Source organism: Capsicum annuum, chromosome 9 (assembly GCF_002878395.1).
Source record: "Capsicum annuum cultivar UCD-10X-F1 chromosome 9, UCD10Xv1.1, whole genome shotgun sequence".
NCBI classification, from domain to species: domain Eukaryota; kingdom Viridiplantae; phylum Streptophyta; class Magnoliopsida; order Solanales; family Solanaceae; genus Capsicum; species Capsicum annuum.
Genome location: NC_061119.1, coordinates 10,258,536 through 10,275,596, shown reverse-complemented (window position 1 = coordinate 10,275,596; position 17,061 = coordinate 10,258,536). Strand labels below are relative to the sequence as shown.

Here is a 17,061-nt window from a genome sequence, read left to right as displayed (position 1 = left end):
ACTATAAATTAGACAAGCATTCCCTTCAAAATTACACAGGCTTGTTCGGCCAAAACAACTTTTTATTCTTTAGTTATTTAATTTTGCAATGGATAAGAGGACCGGAAAGGGTAGGCAAAAAATTGAAATGAAACTGGTTGAAGATAACGAAACACACACCACTACTTTATCGAAAAGGAAAAAGGGGTTGTTCAAGAAAGCAAATGAGTATTCAACTCTAGCCGGAGCAGATGTAGGTGTTGTGCTTATTACAGCAAGTGGAAAATCACATTCCTATGGCTCCATAAGTATAGAAAAAATAACAGATAAGTTTCTTGAATTGAAACAAGATGATCGCCAAAGTGATCATGATGATGTGGGCAAATTAGACGTGTTTGAGACATTTGAAGATCTTCGCAAAGAAGTACAAGCATTGAACGAGAAAGAAAAAGAACGAATACCAGACAAACACAGGTTGGAGCAGCTGGAGGTAATCAAGCTGCGGTTGGACAAAATTAAAAAAGGAAAAGAAAAGGTCTTGTTCTATCCAAGTTAATCAAGTTTGATTTAAATGGTGAACTTAGCTAGAAGAGGAAGAGAGGTCTTGAACTCATAATTAACATGGAGGTAGTAACTGGAGTTCTTAAATTTAGAGTTGTGTTCGGAGGAAAGTTTACCAACTAGCGAGTCTTTTAATATGGTCCTTGTCGTTGTTATTAAATCAATTGTAGTTAGTCTTCTGTCATCCATTTATCTAAGGTTTTAGCCGACAAAAAAGAAGTTATGGAGGTCTTGCATTATTAAATCAAGTCTTTTCATTTGTTTTATTTTTAGTCTATAATAATGCTTTGTGTTTGCATAAATTGATAAATCTTTTATTAAACTAGTGAATGATGGAACAACGAAAACCTCTGTGCACTCATTAGTGTTCTTTGTGTTTCCATCTTAAGTGAGGTTGATGCATTTACAAGTTCCATCTTATCAGTTTATCCAAATTTTAGTTCTCTCAGCAATTGTTTGATCCAAACCAACGCGGAAGTTGCTGTAGCCATTACTCGATATTCTGCTTTGGCACTAGATCGAGCAACCACACTCTGTTTCTTACTCTTTCAGGACACCAAATTACCTCCTACTAAAACACAATATCCAGATGTAGAACATCTATCAGAGGGTGATCCTGCCCAATCAGCATTTGTAGATCCAATGATATGCTCATGGCCTCAATCCTCGAAGAGTAGTCCTTTACCTGGAGATGATTTTATATGTCGTAAAAAATGAACAACAACATCCCAATGACTATCACAGAGAGAAGTCATAAACTGATTTACAACAGTCACAGGAAAAGAGATGTCAGGTCTAGTCATTGTGAGATAATTCAACTTTCCAACCAACCGCCTATACCTTCCAGGCTCACTAAGTAGCTCCCCCTGTCCTGACAGAAGTTTAGCATTTGGATCCATAGGATTGTCAATGGGTCGACATCCCATCATTCCTGTCTCATCAAGAATGTCTAAGGCATACTTGCGTTGAGAAATAACAATATCTAATCTGGACTGAGCAATCTCAATACCTAGAAAATATTTCAGTCTGCCAAGGTCTTTGGTCTGAAAATGCTGAAAGAGATGTTGCTTCAATTTAGTGACACCATCTTCATCATTGCCGGTGATAACAATATCATCAACATAAACCACCAGATAAATACACAAATTTGGTTGAGAATGTCAATAAAACACTGAGTGTTCAGCTCCACTACGAATCATGCCAAACTGCTAAATTACTGTGCTGAATTTTCCAAACCAAGCTCGAGGGGACTGCTTCAGACCATAGAGTGACCTACGCAATCGTCATACAAGGCTACTAGACTCCCCCTGAGTAACAAAACCAGGTGGTTGCTCCATTAGACTTCTTCCTCAAGACCACTATGTAGAAAAAACATTCTTAATATCCAATTGATAAAGAGGCCAATGACGAATGACAGCAATGTATAGGAAAAGGCGGACAGATGCTATTTTAGCCACTGGAGAGAAAATGTCACTATAATCAAGCCCAAATATTTGCGTGTATCCTTTGGCAACAAGGCAATCCTTAAACGATCAACCTGACCGTCTGGACCAATTTTGACTGATAAACCCAACGGCAACCTACAATAGATTTACCTGCAGGAAGAGAAACAAGCTCCCAAGTACCACTCGCATTTAAAGCAGACATCTCATTTATCATAGCCTGCTTGTAACCCGAACGAGAAAGTGCTTCATCTATAGTCTTAGGGATGGAAATAGAGGACAAAGATGATACAAAATCATAATGGGGCGATGATAAACGATGATAACTCAAGGAAGTATAGTGTGGGATAGCATTACGAATGGAACGCATACCTTTTTGAAGTTGCTGCAACTGATTGGCTAGGAGAAGGCGAGTTTGCAGTAGCAGCAGCGTCCGATGCATGACATGAATCATTTGGGACTAATGGTCGATGCGGACGACAACGATAAGTCAAAAGTGGTGGCACTGTAGCTGGAGACATAGAAGTAACCGTTGAGTCCTTAAAGGTTGGTTCGGGTACGTCTGGAGATACGGGTAAGATCAAGGATGGTGCGGGTAAGACTGGAGATACGGGTAAAATCTCAGAGATATCAGGATGATTAAAAGATATATAGTAAGGTTGAGATTAAAAAAAAGTGACATCGATGGACATAAAGTAGCAACGTAGATCCAGTGAATAACAACGATACTCTTTTTGACTCGAGAGTAGCCAAGGAAGACACACTTGAGAGCACGAGGGGCTAGTTTATCTTTTTCAGGGGCTAAGTTATGAACAAAACATGTGCTCTCATAGACACGAGGGGGGATAGAGTAGAGATGTGACTGTGGAAACAATATAGAATGGGGAACCTTATTCTGAATGGAAGATGATGGCATTTTATTAATTAGATAACAAGATGTGAGGACCGCATCGCCCCAAAAATGCAACGGAACATGGGATTCAATGAGAAGAGTGCGAGCAGTCTCAAGGAGATGCCCATTTTTCCTTTCTGCTATACCATTCTGCTGAGGGGTGTAGGGACAAGATGCTAGGTGAACAATTTCTTGATGAGTCATAAACTCCTGAAACTGAGACGATAAGTATTCTAAGGAATTATCACTACAAAAAAGTACGAATAGAAACACCAAATTGAGTTTGTATTTCAGCACAAAAACTTTTGAATATAGAAAATATCTCAGAGCGATCTTTCATTAAGAAAACCCAAGTACATCTTGAAAAATCAATAATGAAACTAACAAATTAATGAAAACCTAAAGGTGAACTGACTCTACTAGGACTCCAAACATCAGAATGAAGTAATGAGAAAATAGACTCTGAACGACTCTCAGTACTACGTGAGAAAGTAGCACGGGTGTGTGTTCCAAGTTGACATGATTCACAATCTAATGTGGATAAACTAGACAAACTAGGCACCATCTTTTGTAGCTTGGATAGACTAGGATGGCCCAAACGTTTGTGAATTAGGTCTGGAGGGTCTGTAACGGAGCATGCTGTGAAGCAATTTGAAGAGGTAAGATGGTAAAGGCCTTGTGATTCATGTCCTGCGCCAATCGTCTGTCCCGTATTGTGGTCCTGCATTAGAAAAGTCATAAAAAAAGTTATGCTACAATTAAGGGCACGTGTCAAACGACTAACAGATGCAAGAGATCAGTGTTTTGGACGGCGAAAGGCGACAAGGCCCTGCCTCGCCACGCGGCGAGGCGAGGCAAGCGTCTTTTGAATGTACGGCGACAATTACAACAACATATAAAAAATTAAAATAATATATAAATGATCAAAATTTCAATACTACTAATATATTAGGAAATATTTCCAGTCAAGAATTAAAAATAGATAGTAGATAGATACTAAAAGTCTAGAAATTAAATGACTCAACAATTCAATATCCATAAAACAAGCTTCTTCTTCTTCAAGATTTGCATAATCTTCAATTCCGACATGCATTTCATTATATGTCCTTGTGTATCATAATTCCGTCCTATGTCCTTTTGTTTGCTACTAGTAGATTGGGACGCCATTGAAATTGAAAGTTGTTAATAATCAAATAATTTAATTAGTATATCACTATATTAATATTACCATAATAAGTTATAATAATTAAGAATTAAGGAATGACAGTGGCCACTGGTTACTGTTACAGTAACAGTGTATGTCACAAGTTCACTGGTACAGATGATGCCGGCCGGAAAATAGAAGAAGAAGAAGATAAAAAAGAGGAAGAAAAAAGATAACAGCACCAAAAGACATATCCAGTCGTTGGATTAAGAAGAAGAAGAAAGAAGAAAAAAAAATAGAAATCACTGCTTACCGGAGTTTCGAAAGTTGTCGGAGTTTGTCGCCGGTCGCCGGAATCAACCTTGTGAGATGAATGGTAGCAGCCACAATGTAAGTTGGTAGTGTTAAATTGTGTAAATAAGCCCTAAAATTAGCTTATATACCTAAAACCCTAATTTTTTTAAAAACAATTAAAAGTTGATGCCTTTGTCGCCGCTTCGCCTTTCTCGCAAAGGCGTCGCTTTTTGATTTTCGCCACGCCATGGACCGAAGCGCCTCTCCTCGCCATTCGCCATTGGTGACGAGACGCTTGCCTTTTACAACACTATGCAAGATTAAAAAGACAATCAAGGACATAAGGGACATAAAGAGCAGAGTCTAGAGTGACAGAATATAGGGGTTTGGCTTGTCCAATTCCTTTTGGTTTTATTCGGATCTCATTGGCTAAAGCCATAGCAGGAAGAGATTGTGAATAAACAATATCAAACAAAAGTGATTTGTTTTCAGAAATATGATAAGAAGCACCTGAGTCCACAACCCATGATCCAAGAGTACTAGACTGTGAAACACAAGCAAAAAGATTACCAACAACAGAAGGATTAGGCTGGGCAACCGAGGCTACTTGTGGAGATGTCTGCTTACTTGCTCGATATTGAAGGAACTCATCATATTCTGTTTGGGCAATATGAGCATTATTGGATAGTCGATTAGGCTGTGGAGATATCTGCTTGCTCGATTCCGAAGGAACTCATTATATTCCTTTACAGCAGTAGGATCATAACTGGGTGGTGGACCATGCAAACTATGACATATATCGTGAGTGTGTCCAACTTGATGACAATAACTACACTTCGATCGAGATGTTCCAGAACGACCTCCTCCTCGTCGATTTTCTATAGGCTGATATGTTGGTTTGTCTATGGTTTGCGATGCAAGAATAGAAGAGTCAATAATGGATGATGAAATTACTTTGTGGCTGGGAGGTACGACAAGACGAAGTAGACGAGAGAATAACTCATCAATTGTAGGAACCGTAGGACTAGCTAAAATCTGATCACGTACAACATCATGGTCAGTGGAAAGTCCAGCAAGTGTAAGAACTAAAAACGACATCTGTCTGTGCTCTTGTTTTTCCACATCCGCAGTGACGGGCATCGATGTATCAAATTCTTCCATGACTGCTTGTACTTGTCCCAAGTAAGTAGACATATCAGATTCTTGTTCTTCAAGTTGGTCATTCGAGATATCACATCATAAAAACGGGATATGTCATTAGTGTATAAAGCACGAGCCTTTTTCCAAACTAAATAACACGTCTGAAATGGACGAAACAAGGGCATCAACTTGGAATCAATAGATCGCCATAAGAGACTACATAATTAAGCGTCAACTTTCTCCCATTGGTCTTTAGCTTTCGCATCTTCCGCGCTAGATACCATGTGAGAATTAATGGAGAAAAATATTATTGAATTGTGTTTACATAATTACATCGAGACCCTATTTATAGACACTATAGTAGAATCCTTTTCCAAGTAGAATTTTTATATACTATTCCTATTTCTACTCATATTCGAACAAGTATCATGTGAACTAGTAGTTACGCGATCAACCATTCTCTCCAACAAACACTCATGGACTGTGCTACTTTAATCAATTTATCTGTACCTTCTATCAACAAACCTTAATGACCTTAGGTATTTGTGATTAGGACTTTAGAGGGATCGAGGTCTTAGCAACATGATATGATCATTATCCTCGAATCAATTGCCCTCATCCAAGGGTTTCGTTATCTCGTTCCAATTATAGATAATGTACAACATGATGATGAAATGTTTCCTTTTTATTACCATATAACGAATGGAGTTGTTACATAACTATCTATTCTCTTAGCTTAGTTACAACATTCGACTTGACTGATTGGATCGTATGCTAACCTACTGTCGAAGGGATTTTGGTATCAGATATATATTTTAGGTCATTGGAGTATTGAATTCTTGTTTTAGATCTAATGATTGTCCTAACAAGAAATAATGAATTTTTGTTGTGTTAATCAATTAGTATAACGGTCCATAATTAGTTGTATTGACTAACTGATCAATGTTTACGAGGTTAGGGTCTATAGCCATTTTTGACAAGGATCCCCAGGGTTCAAGTCATTGTGAGATTCATTTAGATATTATCTACTTATGACATATTGTACCAATAAGAAAACACTAGGTGATTGCTTTCCATCTGTCCTAGCTTTGGTTGATAGAGTTACTTAGCACATGTTGTTGGTGGGAGGTAGCTTCGGTTAATAGAGTTACTTAGCACATGTTGTTGGTGGGAGGTAGTATGTATTCTGTGGAATTAGTCGAGGTGCATGCATGCTAGCCCGGACACCACAGATTAACAAAAAAGTTATTGGAAAATGATGTAGTACTTGTGTTGCGATTGTGCATATCCCAAAGTCGCATGCACTAATGACAAAGCTTTATCCTAGGCGCCTGCCATCTTTTTTTTATATGTGCACTTAACAGGGCGACAAGACTTTGAAGTAAAAGGAAGAATGAATTACGAAATATTTCATGCGCAGATATTTGTGTATTTGCATTATTGGCTTGATGATTCATTTAGAGCGAATTTTGATGACACATTAGCAGATTACTAGAAAAACGACGCATTCAACTTATAGTTATTCTTCATGAGAATTTTGTGCAGACTTTATTAAATTATGTCTTGAAGTTAAAAAAACTTTTCTTGAAATGAAGTATATTCTCTTGAGTAACATGCATGTGTAATAATGTCAAGGAATAATTGCATCATCATAGACCATGGTACTTTTCTCTTTGTACTGCATAGATTGAGTTTTAAATAACGCCTATTAGAAAAGTACTATAAGTGTGGCATGCCAGGTATTCTTTTCTTTAGAACCTTTTCCTTCTCTCATCGTAATTGCTAAAATATGAATGGTTGTTGATTCAACTTTGGAGGGAGGTTTACTTGACTGCTCAGAGAGGAGAAATTTTTACTTTGGTTTTGAAGGAGTGGAGGAGTTTTACGTATATTATTTTAACTGTCCCTTCTCAGTTTACCTATAACCTCATGAGTATGATCCTTATGTGAGATGTTTGGATAGTGAAATATGTGAAATTACACATGCTTCTCATGCAAGTTTGCATCAACATCTACTAGCATCACTCTCGGAGACATATGTAATGCATGCCCATTTTGTAACAGAATTGTTGTCAAATGTGTTAACGTGTGTGCTTTTAGTTTTGTAGTCTGTTTATAGACTGATTAGGTTAATAGAAGTTGATAGAAACAAAACATGGCACAAATTCAACAAATAATTTGAATTAAGGAGTTGTGTTGTAGGTTGTGGATAGTATAGTTAGCAATTTGGATATTCCTGCAGCGTGACGTACAATTTAGTGAAGTAGTACGAAACATAATAGTTAGTGATGCAGTGCCAGCCTTGTTCTGATTGCACACATTTGTTTTAAATTTTGTCCAAATGTGATGTAGTTCTTACGTCGTCATGTGGCTACTGGGAAGGTGAGAGGTGCAATTAGGATGACTCTGTATACCATTGTATAAGAAATGCATAGATGCAGGCATAGGTAAAAGGGCGTTCATTAAATAATAGAGTGAAAGATAGAGGGAGCGAGTGAGACCGTGGAGAGGAGTTTTCTAACTAAAAGTATGAGTGGAGTTGGGAGTTGCGATGAAGACACAATCACTGGTCTCAACAGTTTCACGATGGATTTCTTTCATTGTTGATGGAACACGATCAGGTATGACATTGAAAATGTTAAAAGACTATCGAAATATGGGGAAATTAGAATAGAATCTCAATGCATCTTTTATTGCACTTATTCTAAAGATCGGTGGAGCATTCATCTCGTACTTCCAGTACACAAAGAAGGGACTACTTAGGTAAATATAGGACCAACGGAAAGTATTAAGCTTGGTTTAGGGAAGTATAGAAAGGCGTATAATATCATATTTAGTGTTTCACGTTAGTTGAGAAAATGGACCGGGCAATTCTCACTACATGAGTTAGCTCTTAGAGTTGATTTAGGAACCCACATTGGTTGTTGTAATAGACTATTGTTTCCTTCCTATGGTCCTGGAGAATCCGCTCATCGTGAAATAGCTTTTATTGAGTTAAGACTCGGTGTCTGTTTTCTTACAAATCAAATAACAAGGTGTGATAATCGTCTAACACACCACGAGATTGCATAAGGTACAAGTAGTCTCAATGAAATACTTATTCTTCCTCCTATGGTCTTATTCAAACCATAAGAGGTCTAGGGACAGATGTAAGTTGAATAATATCGTAAGAATGCGTTAAATTGTTGAAGAATTGAACAATATGTTCCAGAACGAATAGATTTTGAAGTTTGAGTGGAAAGTAGATCAATGGAAAACTTGAAACGGGGTAATTCTTTATGCGACTTGTTATAGCAGTACCCTGCTCCTCCTTGTACTATGTTAAGAAATAGATGTTAATATTTCATTAGAGCTCATGCTAATATATTCCTTGCATATATGCTCCGCACTGCTTTCCTAATAGCTGTCATATTTTTCTTCACTGCCTTTTTTCTTTTCCATTACTACTTTGATTTGATTCACTTGAGCCGAGAGTCTTTTGGAAACATTCTCTCTACCTCTTGGGTTGTAAGGTCTGCGTACATTGACCCTACTTTATGGGTTTTTGTTGGGCATGTTGTTCATGCTAATATATCTATTTCATTACCCCGGACGAGTTCTCTAATTCTTTCTCCTTTTGATTGTTGTAGATATCTCAGTAGAGTGAAACTTGATGTTGAAACAGCTTGACCAGCTCGAATTTGATCGTTTGGAGGGTCACAAACTTCTTAGACGCTGTCTATCTATCGCTATCGCTACTTACTTCATTTAAGACATCTTTCTAGTTTTAAATCGACATATTTATGTTAAAAATGTTTGTAAATGGATCAAAAGTGAAAAGTTTAACAGGTAGTTTACAAGTTGTAGCCTACACCCTTTGCAAGTACTTTTGAGGAAAAATTAGACATTGTTTGGATGAGCTGCCTTTTGTTACTGATATTTCATCATCATTAATAGTTGTTCCTATGGATTCTCATGTGGACAAATATTCTAAGAAACTTCTTTTATTTTCTTCATGCTGAAATTCTGATGCATCATCCTGCCATATCATAAGGTGTTAGTAGCTGTATTCAGTTTTCGCGTAGTCGCTTATTCTTCGATGTATATTACTGAGTCTTTTGCTGCATTTGTGTTGTATCTTGCTCCAATTGTAGAATGAGAGGAAATAGTTTTAGTATTTGCAATGTGTAAATGTTGTTCTTTTTGAAATACAAATGTCTATAATAGGAGATAAATAATAAATACCAATTCCAAAAATTTGGAAGTAGTTACACTCTCTCCCATTTTTTTTAATTACTTTACTCTCTCTTCCTATTAATATACATAACATAGCTGATATATACGTAGCATTCTGTGCATATGTTGGGATTTTTGTAATATATTTAGGGAGTTGGGATTTTTTAAACATAAGATGTGTACTCCCTCCGTTTCGTTTTAGTTGACTTTTTTTCTAAAAATATTTGTTTCAATTTAGTTGTTCCTTTTGCTGAAATCAAGAGTATTTTATTATGTTTTTTCAATACTACCTCAACATTAAATGACTAAATAAAGTATATTTACTTAAATTTATATTTTCAAAACATAATGAATAAGGCTAATTTGGTAAAATAAACTCCTAATAAATATTTTTTCAAGGGGAGTGTCAAGTAAAAAAGGGCCAACTATTTTAAAACGGAGGGAGTATTTGTGTAATTTTTAGAATTTAGGGTAACTTACATAAATTCTTGAATCTTTAAGTGATATTACATAAAATTCCGACTATTTTATTAATTACATTTTGTCCCGATTTTTTGAAATGTGATTCATATGTTATATGGTGATACATATAAAAAAGTGATACATTTGAAACTAGCAAGATGTTTATTTAAGGAAATAATAGATTCTCTTTTATTTATTGTATTCTTTTATTTAAGGAAAGATATTTAATTTTTCTCTTTTTTTTAGATTTAATTTAGGTGTTTTAATTATGTTTCTCCTTTTTCGTCTTTAATTATGAAAGATACGTTTTTTCGGGTCTTTTTTCTCTTTTTTTCGTCTTTAATTTCGCCTTTAATTTTTAGTCTGCTTTTTTTAGATTTAATTTTAATTATGTTTCAATTCTGCTTTTAGTCCTTTTTTCAAAAAAAATATTATTACTTTTGTTTCCTACACTGACTACACTATTACCTTTCATTAATAACATATAAATCACCCATAATACCATATATATCACCCATTAATATCATATGAATTACCCAATAATTGAAATAAATAATTGTATCTGCCATATGAATCACCATAATAGAATATGTATCACCCGTTAAAATCATATAAAATGTATCTATCGTATGAATCACTATAATACCCGTATTATGATATCATATTTATCATTCATATGAATCACCATAAAAAAAATAAACATGTATGAATAACTAAATAAATTTATATATGTAATTTTTTTTTAAAAAAATGGGAAAGATTTTAGGAGAGGAAAAAAAAAATTGCATGCATTAATGGAGGAGAAAAAAATCAGGAAGGAAGATGATTTAAGCATTAATGGATGAGAAAAAATCAGGAAGGAAGATGATTTAATTGTTGATAATTAGGGAGATATTTTCGGGAAGGAAATCTTGAATGAGTTAATGGTAGAGTAAAAATAGGATGTAGGGTTTTCTTCATATGTATTAAGAGTAAAGTTGTAAAATAAAATTTTATGTAAATTTTTAAAAAGTAAAAGATATTAGGTAATATAATCTCTTAAGTATGAGATTTGTGTAATTTATCTTTTTTATTATGTATTATTGATAAATTAGCCCAAAATCTCCATATTAGGCCCTCCTAAAAGTCTAAGAACTGCTGAAGAAAGGGAAACATAATCCAAGTTTGCCCGGAATTACGTCGTGCACCAATCGCTTCAGTTCAATTTTATCCAAACCTTATCATTATCCACCGGAGGTAGAGACACTATTTCTAAATGACTCTCGATTCATGTGTAGCAATTTCAGTTACAAAGTATAAGAAAGCACTGACACAGAATATAGCAACTAACAAGAAAAACAGTGCAAAAAAGAGATAATGCATCGAAAATCCCCCTAAACTTGTCACTCTAACTTACTTTAGCACTTAAACTTAACATGCGTTTATTTACCTCCCTTAAAAACTTCAAACTATATTGTTTTCATCATCTCGTCCACTCAACCAGGTCAAGCCTTTGTGTTGTAGGACCACGCGCTATTTAATTGGTCCACATCATTTAATAAAATCGGTCCCTATATAACACGATCCAATTTATATTTGAATAAAATTTTGACCTATTTTCATAAACCCGACCCACTTTAATCAAATACCCCCAAAACCATCAACAACCACCATTTTCTTCATTTCCATCCCAATCAACAACAAAAACAACAACAAACCTAGTGTATTCTCATAAAGTGGGGTCTGGGGAGGGTAAGATATACGCAGTCCATACCGCTATCTCCGAAGAAGTAGAGAGGCTGTTTTCGATAGACCCCCGGCTCAAGATAAAGAACAGTAAACAATGGGATGGATGACATAAAAGAATATCAGGAATAAAAAATAATAAAATAGACATCAAATAAATAAAAAAATACGAGACATAAGGGCGACACAAAAAAAAAATAGGTACTAAGCCATGACATATGACACCTACCTAGTAGAACCCTACACTAACATAACAAGGACATCTATGTACACAGACCTAGGATTACTAACCCGACTACAAAGAAAACTCTCCTAACGGCATGATACAACCCACACACTCACATTAACCTTCTACCCTTATCTGCGACTTCCACACCTTCCTATCTAGGGTCATGTCCTCCGTCAGTTGAAGCTACTTCATGTCATGTGTAATCACCTCCCTCCAGTATTTCTTCGTCCTACCTCTACTCCTCCTGAATCCATCCAAAACAAGCCTCTCACACCTCCAAATGGGGGCATCCACACCCCTCCTCATCACATGCCCAAACTATCTCAGTCTTTCTTTCCCCATCTTGTCATCCACTGAGTCCACTCCCACTTTCTCCCGAATAATCTCATTCCTAATTCTGTCTCCTCTAGTAAGCCCACACATCCAACACAACATTCTCATTTCCACTACCTTCAATTTTTTAAGGTAGGAGTGCTTGACTGGCCAACACTCCCCTCTATACAAAATGGCCGGACGGACTGCCACTCTATAGAATTTACCTTTAAGCTTAAGGGGCACCTTCTTATCACACAACACTCCCGAGGCGATCCTCCACTTCATCCAACCTGCTCTAATACGATTAGAGATATCCTCATCAATCTCACCATTCCCCTGAATCGTAGACCCAAGATATTTGAAGCTGTCCGTCTTTCCGATATCCTATGAGTCCAACCTTACCTCTCCTTCGTCCTCCTATCTCAAGTCACTAAAATTGCATTCTAAAAACTCTATTTTGGACCTACTCAATCTAAACCCCTTAGACTCAAGGGTTTGCCTCCAAACATCCAGCTTGCCATTCACACCTCCTCACGACTCATCAATCAACACTACATCATCCTCAAATAACATACACCAAGGCACCTCACCTTGAATGCTCCGTGTCAATACGTCCATCACTAAATCAAAAAAGAACGGGCTCAGAGTCAATCCTTGATGCAACCCGGTCTGAATTGAAAAATGCTCTGAGTCTCCTCAAGCCGTCCTCACCCGGGTCTTCCCTCGATCATACATGTCCTTAATAGCCCTAATGTACACCACCGGGACCCCTCTCACCTCCAAGCATCTCCAAAAGACCTCCCTCAGAACTTTATCATAAGCTTTTTTTAGGTCGATGAACACCATGTGTAAATCTCTCTTCATTTGTCTATACTGCTCCACTAATCTCCTCACCAAATGGATTGCCTCTGTCGTCGAGTGACCATGCATAAATCCAAACTGATTCTCCGAAGTGGACACGACCCTCCTCAACCTCCCCTCGACCACTCTCTCCCAAATCTTCATAGTGTGACTCAACAACTTAATACCCCTATAGTTGTTGCAACTCTAAATGTCACCGTTGTTTTTATATAGCAGAATAATCGTACTCCATCTCCAGGCCTCAGGCATTCTCGAAGTCTTGAAAATGACGTTAAACAAATCAGTCAGCCACCTTAAACCGGTCTCCCTAGCATACTTCCAAAAATCCACCAGAATCTCGTCAAGGCCCGTCGCCTACCCCTCCACATCCTATGAATAGCCTCTCTGACCTCCCCCATCTTAAAACGCCTATAGTAACTGAAATTACATCTCTCCTCCGAGTGCTCTAACTCTCCTAGCTCAAAGCCTCTGTCCCCATCCTTGTTCAAAAGTCTCTGAAAGTACTCCTGCCATCTCTTCTTAATGTGAACATCCTCCACCAAAATAGTACCATCATCTCCCTTAATGCACTTCACCTTATCGAGGTCACGACCCTTTCGCTCCCTAGCCTTAGCAAGCCTATATAACCTCTTTTTCCATCCTTTCTTCTCTAACCCCATATATAGGCTCTCGAACGCTGCCGACTTAGCAGCCGTAACTGCTAATTTAGACTCCTTCCTAGCTACTTTGTAAGCCTCCATATTTATCCCCTTTTCCTCCCTATCTTTACTCTCAATCAACTTAACATATTTCTCTTTCTTAATCTCTACTTTCTTCTTCACTTCTTCATTCCACCACCAGTCCCTCTTATGACGACCTGCTCAACCCCTCGAAATACCCAACACCTCTCTAGTAGTCTCCGTGATGCTGCTGGCAGCCCTGTCCCACATAGAATTCGCATCCCTCCTGCTCTCCCACACCCCACTCCTGCCACCTTATCCCTTATCTCCAGTGCATTCACTGGCGTCAACTCTCTCCAATTAGTTCTAGTTCGACCATCCTCGACCCTTTTCTTCTTGCACTTCTTGATAGACACGTCCATCACTAGAAGCCTGTGCTGGGTCGAAAGATGCTCACTCAAAATGACTTTACAATCCTTACAAAGTCTTTTATCCCCCTTCCTAAGCAATAAAAAGTCAATCTGGGTGCTGGCTATCGCACTTCGAAGAAATAAAAATAACAAATGACTATAAATCAAGATGGAATGGAAGAAAATAAGAAAATAACATATGAAATTAGGATCAAATCAATTAAGTAAACTAAATTTGAATTTCTAACTCGTGGTCATTCACTTCATCTAGAAGCAGAATATCAATGTTTCATTAAATAGTAGAGTTAGGGTTGATTTTCAAGTGTTTGCATCCTATGTGGCTTATCAAGTCAACCCAAGATGCCACTTGCAATGTATCCCTTGATGAAGAGTGCACATTGTAACCATAGTGCATCCGCCCTGGATACTAATGATGCCATAGTTAATGTACAATTTACATATGATTAAGTTGGATTATCAAACAACTCAATCCATCTTTTTAGCAAAAAGACAGATCTTCCTTGCTCACTATCAGACACTAATTTGTACAGAAACTTTGTGTGTGTGTCTGGGGGAGGGGGTATTTTTCATTTCCCATCTCATGGAAACCCTTTTTCCTTTACTTAGACTTATCCGAAACTAGATTAATGACAAGAATTCAAACTAAAGACCTAATCACTTGAACCAACGTATTTGTGTCCAAAAATACTAAAAATCATGAAGGATTTTTCAGTTGAATCAACGTATTTGTGCCCAAATACTGAAATCTTGGAGTTATTTTACATTTACATAGTCTAGGGTTTTAATCCATTCATTTTCGAAGGATTTAGGGTTTGTTTGTTGTTGTTTTTTTAATTTTTGCTAATGCTTAAGCCTTTTCTGACCTTTTTTGCAGTTTGAAAATGGATTTTGTGTACATTGCGTTAAGGTTTCACTATGGAGGAATTTTACAACAAAAACCTCGAATTAAATATGTCGGAGGTATTGTTACAGATTGTTTAGATGTAGATGTTGATAAATTATCTTATTATGAGTTTGTAGGATATGTTAAGGAAATTGGGTATAATTGTTCATCTTGTGTGGTTTATATTAGACCACCTAAGTCTTCTAAGTTGGTTAAAGTTACATGTGATAGGGATATTTTGGGTATTGTACCCAAATTGAAAAATATAGATATTGTTGAACTATTTGTGTCACAATTAATTGAAGAACCTATTGTGGCCCCCCAACTTTTGCTCTTATTGAATATGAAACCCATGTGGGTGGAGAATCTAGTGCTTCTTTTCATAAAGAGTCTGGTCAAACACCTGAGGATAATCAGAATTTAGGGTTAAAAGAGGCTGCACAAACTCAAAAATCTACTGGTGTTAGATAAGAGATGGGTAGGGTTTCTGCTGGGATTGGTGAAGAGTTGTGTGGTGGGAATTCTACTGGTGTTGGAGAGGAGGTTGGTACAGCTTCAACAGGTGTTGGAGAAGAGGTGGGTGGGGTTTCTGCTGGGGTTGGTAAAGAGTTGTGTGGTGGGGATTCTACTAGTATTAGAGAGAAGGTTGGTGCAGCTTCATCAGGTGTTGGATAAGAGATTGGTGGGTCTTCTGCTGCTACTGCATCAGAATTTTCAATCATTGAATCTGATTGGGAAAATACAAGTGAAAATAGTGAAGATTCAGGTTATGGAGACTTGTTTGATAAAATTGATGATGAATATGGCAGTGATGTTTATGAGGAGGTTAGGACTTTGAGGAAAAGTAAAAGAGCTGCCAAACTAAAAAAGAAAAAAAGGTGTCCTAGAGCTGAAGGGGTTAAATTAGGCAAAAAAAAAAGGACTTGATATTGGATATGATGAGTATTTATCCAAAAAAAATAATAATTTAAAGGATAATATAGGTGGTGATGAGCCATATTTTAATTCAGATGAAGAGTCTAGCTTTGAAATAGACAGTGATGTAGATGCTGATGTTGAAGATGAGGTCCAACAGGCTTCAGGGAGTGGGAAAAAGACAAGGAGAGCAAAAAGACCTAAAAAAGAATTGTGTTTGATCCTACTTATAGGTTAGTTGTTTGGGAAACTGATTTATGTTTTGAAAATGTTAAGCAATTTAGAGAAGCTATTACTAGGTATGCAGTTCAAGAATATGTAGAATTGGACAAGTTTATTAATAAAACAACTAGGCTGAGGGTAAAATGTGCAAATGATTGTCCTTGGTTATTGTTTGGTAGTCATGATTTAAGGACAAGGGATTTTGTTGTGAAATATTATATTCCAGTCCATAAATGTACTGCCATAACTAAAAATAAATTGGTTAATTCAAAATACTTAGCAGAAAGGTACAAGGACGAAATTATTTTTGAGCCAGGAATTAGAGTTTTTCAATTGCAGAATTTGGTGAAAAAAGATTTGAAGGTGTATGTTGGTAGAACTGTTGCAAGAAAAGCCAGAAATATTATTTGCAATAAATTATGGGTGATCATATGGAGGAATTTAAAAGAATATTGGATTATAGGGATGAACTTTTGAAGTTTAATCCAGGAAGCACATATGTGGTAAGGCTTAGTGAAGAAACTTTTGAAGAGGGAAGAAAAATATTTCAGGCATTTTATATTTGTTTTGATGCTTTGAAAAAAGCATTCAAAGCTGGATGTAGAAGATGTATTGGATTTGATGGTTGCTTTTTGAAAGGTATTTACAAAGGATAATTACTTGTAGCAGTTTGCAAAGATGGGAACAACCAG

General features: G+C 36.8%; 2 protein-coding genes across 2 annotated transcripts in view; both read left to right on the top strand.

Annotated features, from left to right (window-relative positions):
• LOC107843045 (lipid phosphate phosphatase gamma) overlaps positions 1-9,395 on the top strand; it is an 18,315-nt gene extending 8,920 nt beyond the window's left edge. Inside the window, exon 2 of the mRNA XM_016687181.2 lies at positions 9,082-9,395. The gene's annotated coding sequence lies outside the window, so the exon portion shown is untranslated. The remainder of the gene's footprint in view (positions 1-9,081) is intronic.
• Positions 89-535, top strand: LOC107841677 (agamous-like MADS-box protein AGL29). The gene has a single exon (XM_016685529.2). The coding sequence runs from the start codon at positions 89-91 to the stop codon at positions 533-535; it is 447 nt and encodes a 148-aa protein (XP_016541015.2).
• Positions 9,396-17,061: the final 7,666 nt, after the last annotated feature.